Source organism: Triturus cristatus, chromosome 4_2, assembly GCF_964204655.1.
Source record: "Triturus cristatus chromosome 4_2, aTriCri1.1, whole genome shotgun sequence".
NCBI lineage: Eukaryota > Metazoa > Chordata > Amphibia > Caudata > Salamandridae > Triturus > Triturus cristatus.
The window spans coordinates 213,934,543-213,949,411 of NC_140586.1; the positions used below are offsets into that span (position 1 = coordinate 213,934,543).

General features: G+C 48.3%; 1 protein-coding gene across 10 annotated transcripts in view; it reads right to left on the reverse strand.

Moving 5' to 3' along the window:
* The window catches only part of TNRC6B (trinucleotide repeat containing adaptor 6B), a 1,192,955-nt gene that overhangs the window by 301,814 nt on the left and 876,272 nt on the right, over positions 1 to 14,869 (reverse strand). For all 10 annotated transcript variants that reach the window (XM_085601248.1, XM_085601251.1, XM_085601245.1 and 7 more), the window contains one exon: positions 9,591 to 9,689. In XM_085601248.1, the coding sequence (XP_085457374.1) occupies positions 9,591 to 9,689 (99 nt within the window). The remainder of the gene's footprint in view (positions 1 to 9,590; positions 9,690 to 14,869) is intronic.

Consider the following 14,869-nt stretch of genomic DNA (forward strand, 5'->3'; position numbering starts at 1 on the left):
GTGAGGGGTAGAGGAAGAGCGACGTCGCTTCTTCGACTTTTTATGGCGCAGAGACTTACCTGTCCCCGATTCCAACGAGCAATGCGGATGGCTCTGCGACCGGTCCCTTTACCTCCCACAGGATCGGGACCTTGATCGGCGTGGAACCGATTGCCGGACCTCCAACAACTTTCAGGAACACTCCCGCAAAGCTTTCGGAACCATGGCCCGACAATCGGGGCACGCCTCGGGGTCATGGGCGTGCCCCAAGCAGAAGAGAGACACGTTGTGAGGGTCCGATACCGACATGTTTCGACGGCAGGCCCTACAGGACTTAAACTCGGGCATCTCTATTGTACCAGGAGTCAAGTGCACGACACAAGTTTTCTGAAACCAAGTTAAAACTTTTAACTAGGGGTACCGCTCTCTCGGATCTGCGCTGCTGCGCGGAAAAAGAAAGAACTGACGCCAGCACGCGTGGGCGCGTCTAAGTAGCTCTGACATCTCGGCGGCTACGACGCCAGCGACGTATGCGCAGCCATTTGACGACGCCTACCGACGCACAGGGGTACTGTTGACGAAAACTTTCTGGATCCAGTCTGATGCCTGGGGATATTCTAAGGTAAGGAATCCATCACTAACGTGTCTCTTTCAGATATGGCTCATGGCCCACCTTAAACTGCAGGTAGTGCATGTGAAAATAAGCGTCCTGCAGGTCCAACACTATCATCCAATCTCTAGGATAAAGGGCAGCAAGAACCTGGGTGTTAGACCTGTCAGCCCTTTGGGTGGTCCCTCCTCATCATTATTTATTTTGTCCCACTTTTGCCTCAAACCCTGTTATAATTTTTCCTTTTTGGGAACCACCAGACTTTTTAGTGTTGATGCAGGGTCAGGGAGCCATTTTCCCTACCCCTGGAACTTCTGTCTGAGGGCCTGAGACACAAAATGGTGGCCACCCATTGTCACCTGTGACATCACCAGAACCCACTGGAGGTTTCCAGAACATTCTAGAACCCTGTGACAGAGTGAGGCAGTTTAGAATGTTGGGAGGCCATCTCAGAGGGGCAGTTGGCAACTGACTGGAGAAGAGAGAGGACAGAGTTAGAAGGAGGTCGGAGTAAGGCAGCAGAGGTGGAAACCAGTGCTTGGAGTGGGGTCCAGAAACCCACCCTTGATGCTAGTCTCTACTGACCAAGCCCAGCCTAGAGCCCTGTGTGGGACCAAGACCAGAAGAACCATCTTAAAGAACTGAACATTTGAAACAGGCCTCAAAGAAGAAGAACAGCAAGTTCCTGACCTGTTCAGCAGTGTCCTCCTGGAGTCCTGACGTCGAGAAGCCTGGAGACCTGGGGCCTGAGGTCGAGAAGCGGCGCTGACAGAAAGCAGACGTCGTACCCGGAGCCGCCAGAGGTCGAGTAAGGAGTAACCCGAGGTCGAGTGAGGGCGCCGACGGAGGTCGTGGAGAGGCGCCGGAGGTCGAGTCGGGAGTCACCTGAGGTCGAGGTGAGGCGTCGACGGGGGAGTGAAGTCCGCCCACCGGAGTCGCCGGAACCTGAGGTGAAGCGCGCCGGAGGTCGGGAGTGGAGATCGCACTCCGGAGACACCAGGAAGTGGGGAGTCAGAGTCCCTGCGACGCCGGAAGGCGACATCGAGACAAGGCCATCCAGCGACATCGAGCCGAGGCCGCCCAGCGACATCGAGTCGAGACCGCCCAGCGACATCGAGTCGAGACCGCCGAGCGACATCGAGTCGAGACCGCCCAGCGACATCGAGTCGAGACCGCCCAGCGACATCGAGCCGAGACCGCCCAGCGACATCGAGCCGAGACCGCCCAGCGACATCGAGCCGAGACCGCCCAGCGACCGAGTCGAGGCCGCCCAGCGACATCGATCCGGAGCCGCCTCACGGCGTCGACACGGTGCCGAGCGGAGCCGATCATCGTGAAAAGGGCAGTAAGTGGTAGAGGGGGCATCTGAGGCCCTGTGGAGCCCTAAAAGACCATTCTAGGGGCTAAAGGGGTGTTAGAACCATCCTGGGAGTGCCAGGGGTGAACTGAGACTGGTACAGTGACCTACATAAAGGGTTGTGTGGTTTGGAGGGCCAGATCTTTAGGTTACTCTTGTTCTGCCTCAGCTTAGGCCCCAGCCTTGATCAATCTAGGTGGGACACCCCCATGCCATCCAAGTGTCCTTAAGTTGTGTATGGGCAAAGTAAGACCAAGTGACCTCAAGAAAATGATTTGAACTGTAACTGTCATTGATTGTTTGACCTTATTTATTGGAGGTGCTTTATTTATTGTCATCCACTAAGTTATTCCTGCACTATATTTATTGTCTGACTGTATTTATTTGCCATCTGTATTTATTGCACATCTATTTATTCCTTGCTTATTTATGACCTGAACCTATTTATTGAAATTCCAATGTAGTATTATTTATTTGACCTGCTCTTTTAAGGAAAATCCTATTGTATTGTATTTATGTTATGAAACCTGCAACTAAGAGAAAATAAGATAAAGACATATATATTTCCAACTTGACTTGCATAATTTTTACGGTGAAGTGTCGTTTTTGGAACGGATGAACGCATGGTTATTGTGAGGGTGTGACGTACGCTTAACACGGTGCCTGACCCCCAGCCGCTCGAGCCAAGCTACCATTGTGCTGGGAACCTGGTGACTGCTAACCCGGTTGCCCGGTTTCCAACACTGGGCCTGGGGGAGCATTTTGAATTTGTACTTGCGCAAGAAGGTGTTCAGAGGGTGCACATCTAGGATAGGATAGAGACTTCTGTCCATCAGCACAAGGAAGGAGTGGGTATAGCACCCAGTCTCTACTTTTGAGGCCGGCAACCCCCTCTATGTCTTCTTTAGCCAAAAGAGTCTACACTTTCTGGCATAAAACTAACATAAGGTCCTCCGACAAGTGGTCTGATGGAGATGGCAGGGACAGTGTGGAGAAAATTGATGGTAGGGTGTAGCCCCGTTGGATAATCAGCAAAACCTATTAGTCTGATGTCATGTGTAGCCACCTCTGCATGAAGTGGCTCATACAGTCTCCTACTGGATGGCTGTGCACTGGTAATGGCACACTAGAGGGGCTTGGAGGTTGAGGACAAAGTGGTGAAAGATTGCGATAAGTGTTGCTCCTGGTGGCCAGGTCTTTGTTGGCTTGGCCCACAGTTATAACTTTGAAAGGGCCAGAAGGCCAGTTTTTCGGGTGGTGGGACCAGATGCTGCAGAGAGGCCTGATATTGCAGATACGCCCAGCTTCTGACATACCACCTAAAAGTCACAAAATATTCCCTTTGGAATCAATCACTACCACAGAATTGCATTCAATAAAATTTCAGATAACACATTCTCAGATTTAGCCATAACTCATACATACAACCTCAAAGAACAAGTATAGTGCCACAAAGTTACTAGCTGTATCAGATATTTAATATAATTTTTTATTTTTTTATTTTTTTTAAATCAATATACATATATTATATTCTAGTCCTTCTTATACATAGTATACATTCAATAAGAAGGCTAAAAGATTAAAAAATACATTTTTCTGTTTCACTCATGTTAAAAAACATGGCATCAAAAAACAAATAGAGAAGAGAGAACACACAAGACAATACACTGTCATTAGTAGTTGGGAGAGGAGTTGGCCTAACTGCTAGGGCGGTCGTCCTCGAATCTGGGGAACTGGGTTAGAGTCTCGCAAAGACGCTGAACATCCTGTGATTCTGGGCAAATCACTTAATCTTCCCCTGCCTAATAATAATAAAATTTAAAAAAGTACGTTGTAGGAGAGTAGGGTCTGCTTTCTATGTTCACCCCCACTTTTTGCTTTTGCTTTACTGGTTTTCGACTTAGATGTGGCTGTGGGCCTGCTAATCAGACCCACAGCCCTGCTGTTCTCTCTCTAAATTAATACTATGTACATTAGGTACATAACCCATTTGGATAGGATCACCTTAATGGCCCCTGTACAGTGTACCCTAGGTACCCAGGGCATAGGTGTACCCTAGGCCTACCAGGGGCTGCAGCATGTATTATGCCACCCCTGGCCTGGCCTTCCATTTTGACACAACTGGCTGATCACTCAGCTGGGGCAAGGTCGTGTAATCACCCCTTGCTTAGGTGTAGTATTCCTATACCTAACTTGCATATAGACACATGTGTACCTATCAGTCACTCCTATGGCAGGCCTTAACAATCCTGGAGGCAGAGTGCTTGGTAACATGTGAGATGGTGCTCTAGCATGAGCTGAGCCTGTCTGCAGCTTTCGGAACCAAGTCCTTATAGCTGTTCTATGATATAGCCTACCATATACTCTTAAAGTGCCTTATAATCTTAGACGGCTATGGTAACTATGGTTTGGCTTTATCGAAACATGTCGTGTAAGGTGTCTAACACTGTGGAATAATACCCCCATGCCATTTCTGGACATGAGGATATTATTCCCCCCTTCTAGAGGGAAAGACATGTTAAAATCATACTTCACTGTTAGCCTCTGACCAAAGCCTCAGCATCACAAAATGGATGCTGCTGCCACGACACAAGTCTGACCTCCTGCAGCTGGGAGTGATCCCAGCCAGGGAGGCCTGGACAATAGGTTTCCTGCTTGGGGAGGTGCTAGCACCTCCCCAGACAGCCTTTAGTGTATTGGGGCAGGGTGGGCTGAAAGGAATGAGACATGCCTGGGGCACACAAGGTGTTCCTTGCATAGTCCAGTTCAAACCGGCGCTGGGGCACTCCAGCCCCAGCTTTGGCGCGAAACTGGACAAAGGGAAGTGGGTGTAACCACCCCCTCCCAGGTCCCACCCATAAGGCGTGACCTAGCAGGTATCCCAGCCCCCCAGATTAGTATAAGAGTGGGAGTTGGGCCTCAAGACTTTAGATTATCCTGAACCTGCAAACTTGAACAGAAACTCTGGACCTTCGACATTCGACGAAAGAAGAAGACTGAAGAATCTCCCTTGTGGCCAAGGAGTGGCTACCCTGTGCAAACAGGCACCATCAAGAGACTACCCTTTGCTTTGCCCACGTTCTGCGAGGAACCGACTGCAGAGCCCGACCAGAGCCTTGACTTCCAGACTTCTCCGACCCTGATCCACATCCACAGCAGAGCTGAGATCCGTGGAGGCGACGAGCGACGTGGGACCGGCTACCTGGGAAAAGTGGCTAGTAACTTCAAGCGCAGCTTCTGAGGCACCCTCGAAGTTGTGCACCGGGGATTGAGAAGCCCCAACCCCAAGCATCATCTGCACCGAAGATTAGCCCCCCACACTCCACGAGTCCTGCGTGGGGCCCTTCTGCATTTTCCTGCTTGTCGCGTCTGTCCGGTTGCTTGCCCGCTGGCTAGTGGCCTTTGTGACGACGCACCCTGAAATCTTCTGCGCTGGTTTGGCTCCTCCAGACTGGCTCCCGCTTCTCTGCAAAGAAGAAGCACCCCAGACCTTCCTGGTCTGCACCAGAAGCAAGTCCTCCGTTCTTCGTGGGTTCCGCTTGCCAAGGCTTGGTGAGTCCTAGTCCAACTTCGACGCCGCCGACAGCAAGAGCCTTCGTGGGACAGCTCGCCTCCTGGTCCTGGTCGTCCTCGACGCTTCCTGGTCCTCCTGGCTGCAGCGACAAGCTTCACCTTCACCTGCAATCTTCACGACATCGCCTGCTTCCTTCCTGGTTCCACGTGGTCACTGGCTAGTGACCTTGACTCTGTCCCTTCTGCTTGCAGGTCTCCTCTCTTCTTGATCCCAGCCTTGGGATCCACCGGACACTCTTCACTGACTGCCTGTCAGCATCTTTCTTCAGGCATCCATAGGAGTCGACGACGAAAACCGACGCAACTTCACCCCTATGCACCCGCAGCCTGTGGGCTAGGTAACTTGGGTACTCCGGTGCTCATAAGGATAGTGACTATCCTAGTGTCTAGTTTTCCAGTCTCGACTTCCTAGCTACTCCGGAAGTGTCCTAAAACTATCGTTTTCTAAACTGTACTATTGCTAGTGACTTGTACGCATTACGCGTGAGTGTTTCCACTCTGCACACGAATCCCGTGGGCCTCCCACTTCCTAACTAACGCTAGTGTAGTGTAGCCCCAGCGATTCCCTAGGCCTAGGCCTATTCTATTTCCGTGACAGTGGTCCTTATACCACTTACTTAGTATATGGTTTGCGTGGCCCCTAGGGCCTAACTGTATTACTTACCTGTGTGACTTAATGTATGCTTAAATAAGACTGTGTTGTACTTACCTCTAATCTCATAAAGAGTGCTGAGGGTTTGACTAGAATAAATACACTTTCTTTTATATATATATCTGTTGTGGTGTCCTTTCATTTGGTATTCAAGGGATTATATATGGTATCACAGCTGGCTTCACATGCCATTCAGAGTTTAGCCTAAGACTGCTCTTGTCCATGCTACCACTAGGATAGCTGGTCTATAAGGTTGACTTTACAACCAATCACCATAAGGGTATTTGGACTGATATAAGGTGTACACTAGAACTAGTGACATCATACATCAGGCCAACTTCTCACATACGTGTCCTCATGTAACGCAACTGGTGCTATGTAAAGCGCTCTGATACCCGATTCGGGTCAAGTTTGCGCTATATAAAACGCTGTAAAAAATATTAATTCATCTACTAATGTGCACAAATATTCAATACGGGCACATGGTTATAACAGGGATCTCAGCCAGTCTGCTAGCATGTTCCACAAATTTAGCCTCGTATATGCATTGACGCGTTTTGGTGGTATCCAACCAATTATGACCACCTTGTTCAAGAGAACAAAAGTCTCTCGTGTCAATTCTTTTTATTAGCACGAAGTGGGCTTCCTAATTGATCCTAGTTGTGTTTTTTTTCCTACTTTCCGTTTTCAATGTTGAGGTGGATCTCTAACATATAATAAAACAATCCAAAGCTAACACTGCAATGTGGGGATTCTTACCTCCCGCTGGGTCAGTCTTAATCTTGACCGGAATCTCCCTTTGTGATAAGTATAAGGAAATTTGTTAAATTAAATCAGCCTTCTGGAATCTTGGCTAGTTCTAGCACAAGGGCGGGGCCACATGTTGCCTAATCAAGCCTCCCACTACCTCAGTATTCAATCGTGAGTCGCATCTATACTGGTGGCAGGAGCAGTGGGGACAAATATGGATGGTAGGCCACTGTCCCCTAGTCGGAGGACTGTGTAGCCTCTCCTGCAGGAAGTGGCTGATATTGTCTCATACCAGATGGCTGTGCACGGTTATTGGCCCACTAGAGGGGCTTGGCAGTTGTGGACGGAGTGGTGAAAGACTGCGATAAGAGTTGCCCTTGGTGGCCAGATAGTTGTTGGCTGGGCCCACTGTCCTAACTTTAAAAGGGCTGGATGGGTCTGTTTTTGGGCGGTAGGGCCCGACTTTGCAGTCAGGCCTGATATTGAAGATACGCCCAGCCTCTAGTATAACCCCAAGAGGGACAAAACTGATGGGGAGCTTTCCTGACAGAGCTGAAAGGCCCAAGAAGAGTGCTGAGGACCAGCTATACAACGCTATGGGCCAAATACGCCTTCTCACCATATAGGAGGGAGACATCAAAACGCATATCTGTCAAGGACGCTGGGGAGTCTCCTGAGAAGCCAGCGGACCTCATCCAAGTATGGTATTGATGCCCCACACTGGTTCCCAAAGCCCACCTTAGTCTGCTGTGCCCAGGCCAGAGCATTAAATTTGGCACCACCCCGACAATCTTGAATGATTTGGGCTAAGGACGCCTGCAAGTCATCGGGAAGGGCAGGTAAGATCTCAGCCACCATGTCTCAATAGTGCGTGAGTGTAGTGACCTAGCAAACAGCTTGTCATGATGAGCTCATGAGGAGGCTGGATGGCAACATACACTTTCTGAATGAGTCTACTCATTTTAACTCCCTGTCAGGGGTGTATGACTGGAAATGTGTTAAGGTTCACTCCACAGGTGGACACTGGTACCACTAGACTTTCAAATGTTAGATACTGTGCTAGGTAGTCCTGGCCTCCTGAAGCAGGTCTATGGCAGCAGATGACCTGTTGGTTGACCGGGGACAAGAACATGGTTTAGCCCAAGTGCCCAGCAATGTGTCAGTGAGTGCTTCACTAAAAGGCGAAAGAGGTTTTGTTAATGCTTGACCAGGCTGTAAGACATATTAATACATTTGTTTTACTTCTGTAGTGTGGAGGTTAAGAGCCGCAACAGCACTTCCGAACACTGTAGCAAATGTAATGCATTCCTCTGCTGGTGTCCCCGGGGAGAAGGGGGGAGGACCAGCCCAGTATCATTGAGGTGTCCAGCCCACTGGCAACCCGTAGGTCCATGTACCAGTTCTTATAGGTTGAGGCAAAATCACAACCATCCCCACCACTTATCTCCCTAAGGCTGGCTCTGGTCAGAGTCTGAGCCAAAAGTTGGTTTAACATCTATATGTGACTGATCGAAAGTGGGAGTGTGTGTGTCAGATGGAGTCAGCAGAGGCTGCGGCACATCAAGATCCAGACGTGGCCTTGACCAAGAGAAAGACAATGACAACTTCGAGTAGTACACCACAATGGTTTGGGAGTCACCCTCCAGCACTGGAGGTGTCTGTGCTTGCAGAACCGGAGTAACTTTTAACACTGGTTCCAACATCGGCATGGAACTGAAATGGGATAAAGGGACCCAGATGGCACCATGAGCGAAGCTGCCAAAAGTAACCAGACTGGGAATCCCTGTAGATCTTTAAGGCCCGAAGGCACACCAGAGACAGCCAGAAGTCTGCCAAGAACGCACAGCAAGGCCTCTCAAAAGACGTCCCCTTGCTGTGACGTGACCGATGGACCCGGGAATGTAGGGTGCATTAGGCCCAGGGATGTAATTTACTTCTCATGGACGAGGAGGTAGACCTGGAGGCATAGTGACGCTATTTCTGTAGAATCAAGGTATAAACCATCACCAAAATAAAGAGGCAGAGCAAGCCACCCCCTTCACCATCATCAATATCCTGCTGAGCGCTGTGCTCTGGCACAGGAACAAAGTCCGAACCAAAAAGATAATGGCACCTTTGCTAATAGTTGTGACGAGGAGAGGCACAGGGTAAGAATCAGGCTGCATGACAACCAGTTACAATTTTGTAATTTCGCAGAGCGGCATTTGCTGAGCCACCATTGGTTCAGGATCCGAAATAGGCATCTGGCTCCAGTCTGGTACATGGTCGACATTTCAAGGTGCGGAATCTACAGTTAGAAGTATCCATCCAAAAAAAAGATTGTTTATTCAATCTATATCCATCGATTATTAGTAACATTTACGTACAAAAGCCCTGATGATTTTTATTAAGGAGGCTGTGATTATACCACATTCTTGAAACCACGCATCTTCTGCTTTGTGAAAGCTCAGGCTTGAAACAGTTAAAAGACCTCTGAGAATGTGGCTAGAGTACAATGCAAACAAGGAATGCTTCACTAACATATTGTAAGATACATAATTCTTGAAAGCAAATGTACCTACAAACTCCTTTTAATGGTGGGTACATATAAACCCTTGTACATTAAGCCCTCACCAACACCTTAATCCAATCCCGCCACCCTCTCCCAAATGTGCCCCAAGTCCAAGTACCTGCTGCTCATGCTGCTGCCGGACGGCTTGTGAGATTTTTCTCTGGTTCTGGAGCAGGTGTTGCTGTTGCTGCTGCTGCTGAAGCAGGAGTTGACAGGCCTGAAGTTGAGGTGAGGAAGGACGAAGGAAGGGGAGAAGGGTGCAGAAGGAATGAGCGAAACAAACAAAACAATGCATGGAGACAGTCAAGAGGAGAAGGGAAAAGAGCAAAGGAGTTAGAAGTATAAAGAGTAAAGAAAGGTGACAACAGTAGAGTGCAAAAGCGCAGGAAACAGGGCAGAGAACAAGGAGGGGATAGGATAAATACAAGTGAACAAGGAGAGCGGGCACAAGGAGCAAGAGTCAGAGCAAGAACACAGCAAATACAGGAACCAGCCATAGAACGACCAAACAGGAGGGAAGAATGGAGGGATAGTGGGGTCACAGGAAATAAAGGAAAAGAAAGAAAAATTTAATATCTGGCATAATATAGACGAAAAAAGTTTCTTCCACTCCTACCCCTCACCCTGCTCTATTGATGGCCACCAGGCATTCTAGTGCCCTCACAGTAGCTGCATATGAAACAAAGATTATGCTACTTACCCTATAAGCATCTGGTCCTTTCAAGTAGTGCTGTAGATTTATGTGCTCTGCACACTACGGCAATCTAGTGTTGAGCTTGGACGATTGCAACTTGTTTATCTTTGAATAATTCATTCAACTCCTAAGGCCTCGGACTCCTACGATGGTCTTGGATATGCATAGGCACTGACTCCATTGTTATACTGTTTTTTAACCCACTGGGTGAGAAGAATAATGGAGTAGAGCAGAAAAGAATAGTTTCCATACGTATAAAGAAAAGAATATTAAGTGAAAGAAATCAGTAAAACACTGGCTGCCAGGGACGAGGTCTGAAACAGAGTCCTAAGGACAGTCTGGCAAGTGCCTAGAAAGAATATCCACACAGTAACGCTTTGCGAAAGGGTGTGCAATAGCTGCAATGGGAATATTGCCTAAAAAGCCATAGTACCGCCCTGTTATTGAATGGACTGAGGATTGGGTTGGAAAGGTAGGATTCTTTTCGCTTTTGCTAACTGGTTTGGATGTACTTGACAACTTACCAGGCATTCCCTGACTTAAGAAGTTGTGAAAAAGTCACACATACAACTGTTGTGTTTTGCAAAAAGATTTGGTTTTATCAATGTAGTACATTAGAACTCGCTTAAGATCAAGTTTGTGAAGAGCCCTTTCAGCTACATTGTCTGGGAGTTCAATGGTCTCATTAAGATGGAATGAGTAGACCATCTTGGGCAAGAATTTAGGATTGGTTCCAAGAACCCCTCTATCTAAGATTTCTACAGGGTGAGGGCCTGCAGTTTACTAATATGCCTGAGAGACGTTACGGCCACTAGAAAACGAATGTTCCAAGAGAGAAACTGCAGAGGGCATTAATGCAGTGGCTCAAAAGTGGGGGGACCCCATAAGTATAGTGAGGACATAAAGGGCACATGCATCAACATCTAAATTTGTGATTACCAAATCGCTATTTTTAAGGAATCGCTATTTGTTAATCACAAATGCCAAAGCATGTAGGAATCGCAAAAGATTTATCTAAATAAGATAAACTGGAACAGATAAAGGTAGCCGGGGAGGCGGGTGGACGTGTGTAGATCTGCAGCTCTACATGCCAAGAACCGAGGCAAACTCGTAAGTAGCATTTGCCGTTCGAGGCATATGAGCTGCAGATTACACACTGTGCATAGATTATATAGCAGTACCCATCCTTAGCGTCGACCACCAGTATCTGTTGCAGTGGTTTGAAACAATGTTTTGAGTACAGCCTGGCCCACACTAGCTTGTTGCTTAGTTTGCACATCTACACAATAGTGTTTAGTGAAAGTGTGCGGTGTTGACCATGTAGCTGCTCTGCAGATATCATCTAAGGGGATGTTCCCTTAGAATGCCATAGAAGCCCCTATCTTACGTGTAGAGTGGGCTTTAGGGGGAACAGATAGCGTTCGTTTTGCCTTGTAGCAAATCTGAATGCATTTGACAATCCACCTAGCTATCCCAGATTTAGAGATGGGGTTGCCTTTATGTGGTGGTGAGAAGGAAACAAACAGTTGTTTTGTCTTACGAAAGGGTTGTGTTCTCTCGATGTAGTAGAGTAAGGCTCGTTTGACATCTAATGTGTGGAGAGCTCTTTCTGCAACGGTTTGTGGTTGCGAGAAGAATACGGGTAGTTCCACAGATTGGTTTAGGTGAAAGGGAGAAATGACTTTAGGGAGGAATTTTGGATTAGTACGGAGAACCACCTTGTTATGGTGCATTTGCAGAAAGGGTTCTTGAATGGGGAGTGCTTGTATCTTGCTGACCCTTCTGAGAGAAGTGATGGCTACAAGAAAAGCAGTTTTCCATGTTAGGAATTGAAGTTCACATTTGTGTAGAGGTTCAAAGGGAGGCCCCATTAGTCTGGTGAGAACGATGTTTAGGTTCCACACTGGTGAGGGCGGCACTCTTGGGGGAATCATTCTTTTGAGGCCTTTCATGAAGGCTTTTATGGCAGGTACTCTAAAGAGAGATAGATGTTGCCTGTTTTGTAGATAAGCTGCTATGGCTGCAAGGTTCAGTCTAATAGACGTGTAGCCTAGATTGCATCTTTGTAGGTGTAGTAAAAAGCCTATGATGTGTTGGATGGACACATCTAGGGGATTGAAGTTATTGTTCTGACAATAGATCACAAAACGTTTTCACTTGGCTGCGTAGCAAGCTCTAGTGGTAGTCGTCTAGCTTCTTTAATGACGCTCATACAGTCAGGGGGAAGATTTAGGTAACCGAATTCTAAGATTTCAGGAGCCAGTTCGCAAGGTTGAGCTGAGCTGGGTCCGGGTGCCTGATCTCACCATGGTTCTGGGTTAAGAGGCGTGGAGAGAGGTGTAATTTTTGGTGCAGTACTACAGATAGTTTTAGCAGTGTGGTGTACCATGGTTGTCTGGCCCAAGTTGGAGCTACTAGGATGAGAGTGAGGGAGTGTTGTAGTTTGCGCACCACTAATGGAATGAGTGGGAGAGGCGGAAAAGCGTACGCAAATCTACCTGACCAGTTCATCCTTATCGCATTGCCTTTGGACAATGGGTGTGGATATCTGGCGGCGAAGCTTGGGCATTTATCGTTGTCGTGGGTGGCGAAGAGGTCTATCTGTGGATGCCCCCACATTTGAAAGTACGGGTGAAGAACTTGTGGATGGAGTTCCCACTCGTGGATCAGTTGTGTTTGTCTGCTCAGCAGATCTGCCATAGTGTTTTGGATTTCTCGGACAGGTTGGGTTAGGAGAAAGATTTTTTGGGGTATGGCCCATCTCCATATGCTCTGTGCTAGGTGAGAGAGCTGCAGAGAGTGTGCGCCGCCTTGTTTTTGTATATAGTACATGGCTGTCATGTTGTCGGTGTGGACTAAGACGGCCTTGCCTGAGACATGTGTTTGAAAAGCCTTTAGGGCTAAGAATATGGCTAGTAACTCCAGATGGTTGATGTGGAGTAACTTTTGTTGAGCCGTCCACCTGCTCTGCATGGTGTGATGTAGTATGTGAGCTCCCCAGCCGGAGAGCGATGCGTCCGTTGTCAGTACTATTTGAGGAACCGGTTCCAGGAACAGTCGTCCTTTGGAAAGGTTTGTGGTGGTCCACCACTGCAGAGAGCGATGGGCACGACCGTCTACCAACACCAGATCTGTCAACTGACCCTGGGCCTGGTTCCATTGGCGCGCTAAGCACTCTTGGTGAGGACGCATCTGGAGTCTTGCGTGAGGTACTATGAATATGCAAGAGGCCATCATTCCTATAAGTTGCATGAACACTCGAGCTGGAAGAGAGTGTTGTGGCAGAAATTTGGCGCGAAGAGCCTGAATGCTTGCTATCCTGGCAGGACTGGGATAGGTTAGCTCTTTTGCGGTGTCTATGGTGGCACCGAGGTATTGTTTTACGTCGGATAGTGGCGTGAGTGTGTTGTACACACTGGTTGTATGAGTTGGCTTTTATGAGCCATTCGTCTAGGTATGGGAAGACATGGATGTACTGTCTTCGCAGGTGGGCTGCCACTACCGCTAGGCACTTGGTAAACACCCGTGGTGCTGTGGTGACTCTGAAGGGGAGCACCTTGAATTGATAGTGTTGACCGTCCACTACAAATCTGAGAAACTTCCTGTGAGCGTTGTGAACAGGAATGTGGTAATAGGCGTCCTTGAGGTCTAAGGTGGCAAGGAAGTCGTTTTGGGAGAGCAGGGGAAGTACCTGCTGGAGTGTGACCATGTGAAAATGGTCTGAGTGTATATAGTGATTTAGGGGTCTGAGGTCTAGGATGGTCCTTAGAGTGTCTTCCCTTTTTGGTATGAGAAAATATAGGGAGTAAACTCCCATATTTTGTTGGTGGGTAAGAACTAGTTCTATTGCACTCTTTTGTAGGAGGGAGATTACCTCCAGCTTTAGTAGTGCTAAATGTTCGTGAGACATTGGGCGTTGTTTGGGTGGAATGTTTGGGGGGGGGGGGGGGGGGGGAGATGTTAGTTTGAGGCAGTAGCCTGACCGAATTATTTGCGTTACTCATTTGTCTGAGGTGATGGTAGTCCAGACAGGAAGGAATTTGTGGAGTCTGCCCCTGACCGGAGAGGGATAGTCTGGGGGGAGTGGAGGGAAGTCATTGGGTAGGGGTGGAGGCAGAGCGGGAGGTGTTTGTCTTGCCTCTGCCTTTATTATTGTTGCCCCTGTAGCCCCCTCTTTGGTAACCCCTTGTGAAGGTGGATTGGGTAGGGGCTTTATAGGAAGTAGAAGCAGTGTCAGAGGAGTAGCCTCTGGAGGTGCTTCGAAAGGAAGAGCGGCGAAAGGAGCGCCTGGGAGGGTGCGATTGTAAGGCTCCCATAGACTTTGCCGTATCTGTGTCTTTCTTCATATTTTCTAGGGCCTCATCAACTTTTGGGCCGAACAGATGTTCCTGGTCAAAGGGGTGGTTGAGGATGGAAGCTTGCACCTCTGGTTTGCAACGTGAAATTCGTAGCCAGGCCTGCCGACGGAGGAGGACGCTGGTGTTAATTGCCCTAGAGGCGGTGTCAGCTGCATCTAGAGCACAGCGAATGGAGGTGTTGGTGATGGTTTTACCCTCCTGGATTAGCTCATTAGTTCTATTCTTGTATTTGTCAGGGAGGTGTTGCATTATGGTTTCTAGTGCATCATAATGTGCCCTGTCATATCTTGCCAAAAGCGCTTGTGTGTTTGTGATGCGCCATATCGAATATGCTACTTACCAGTA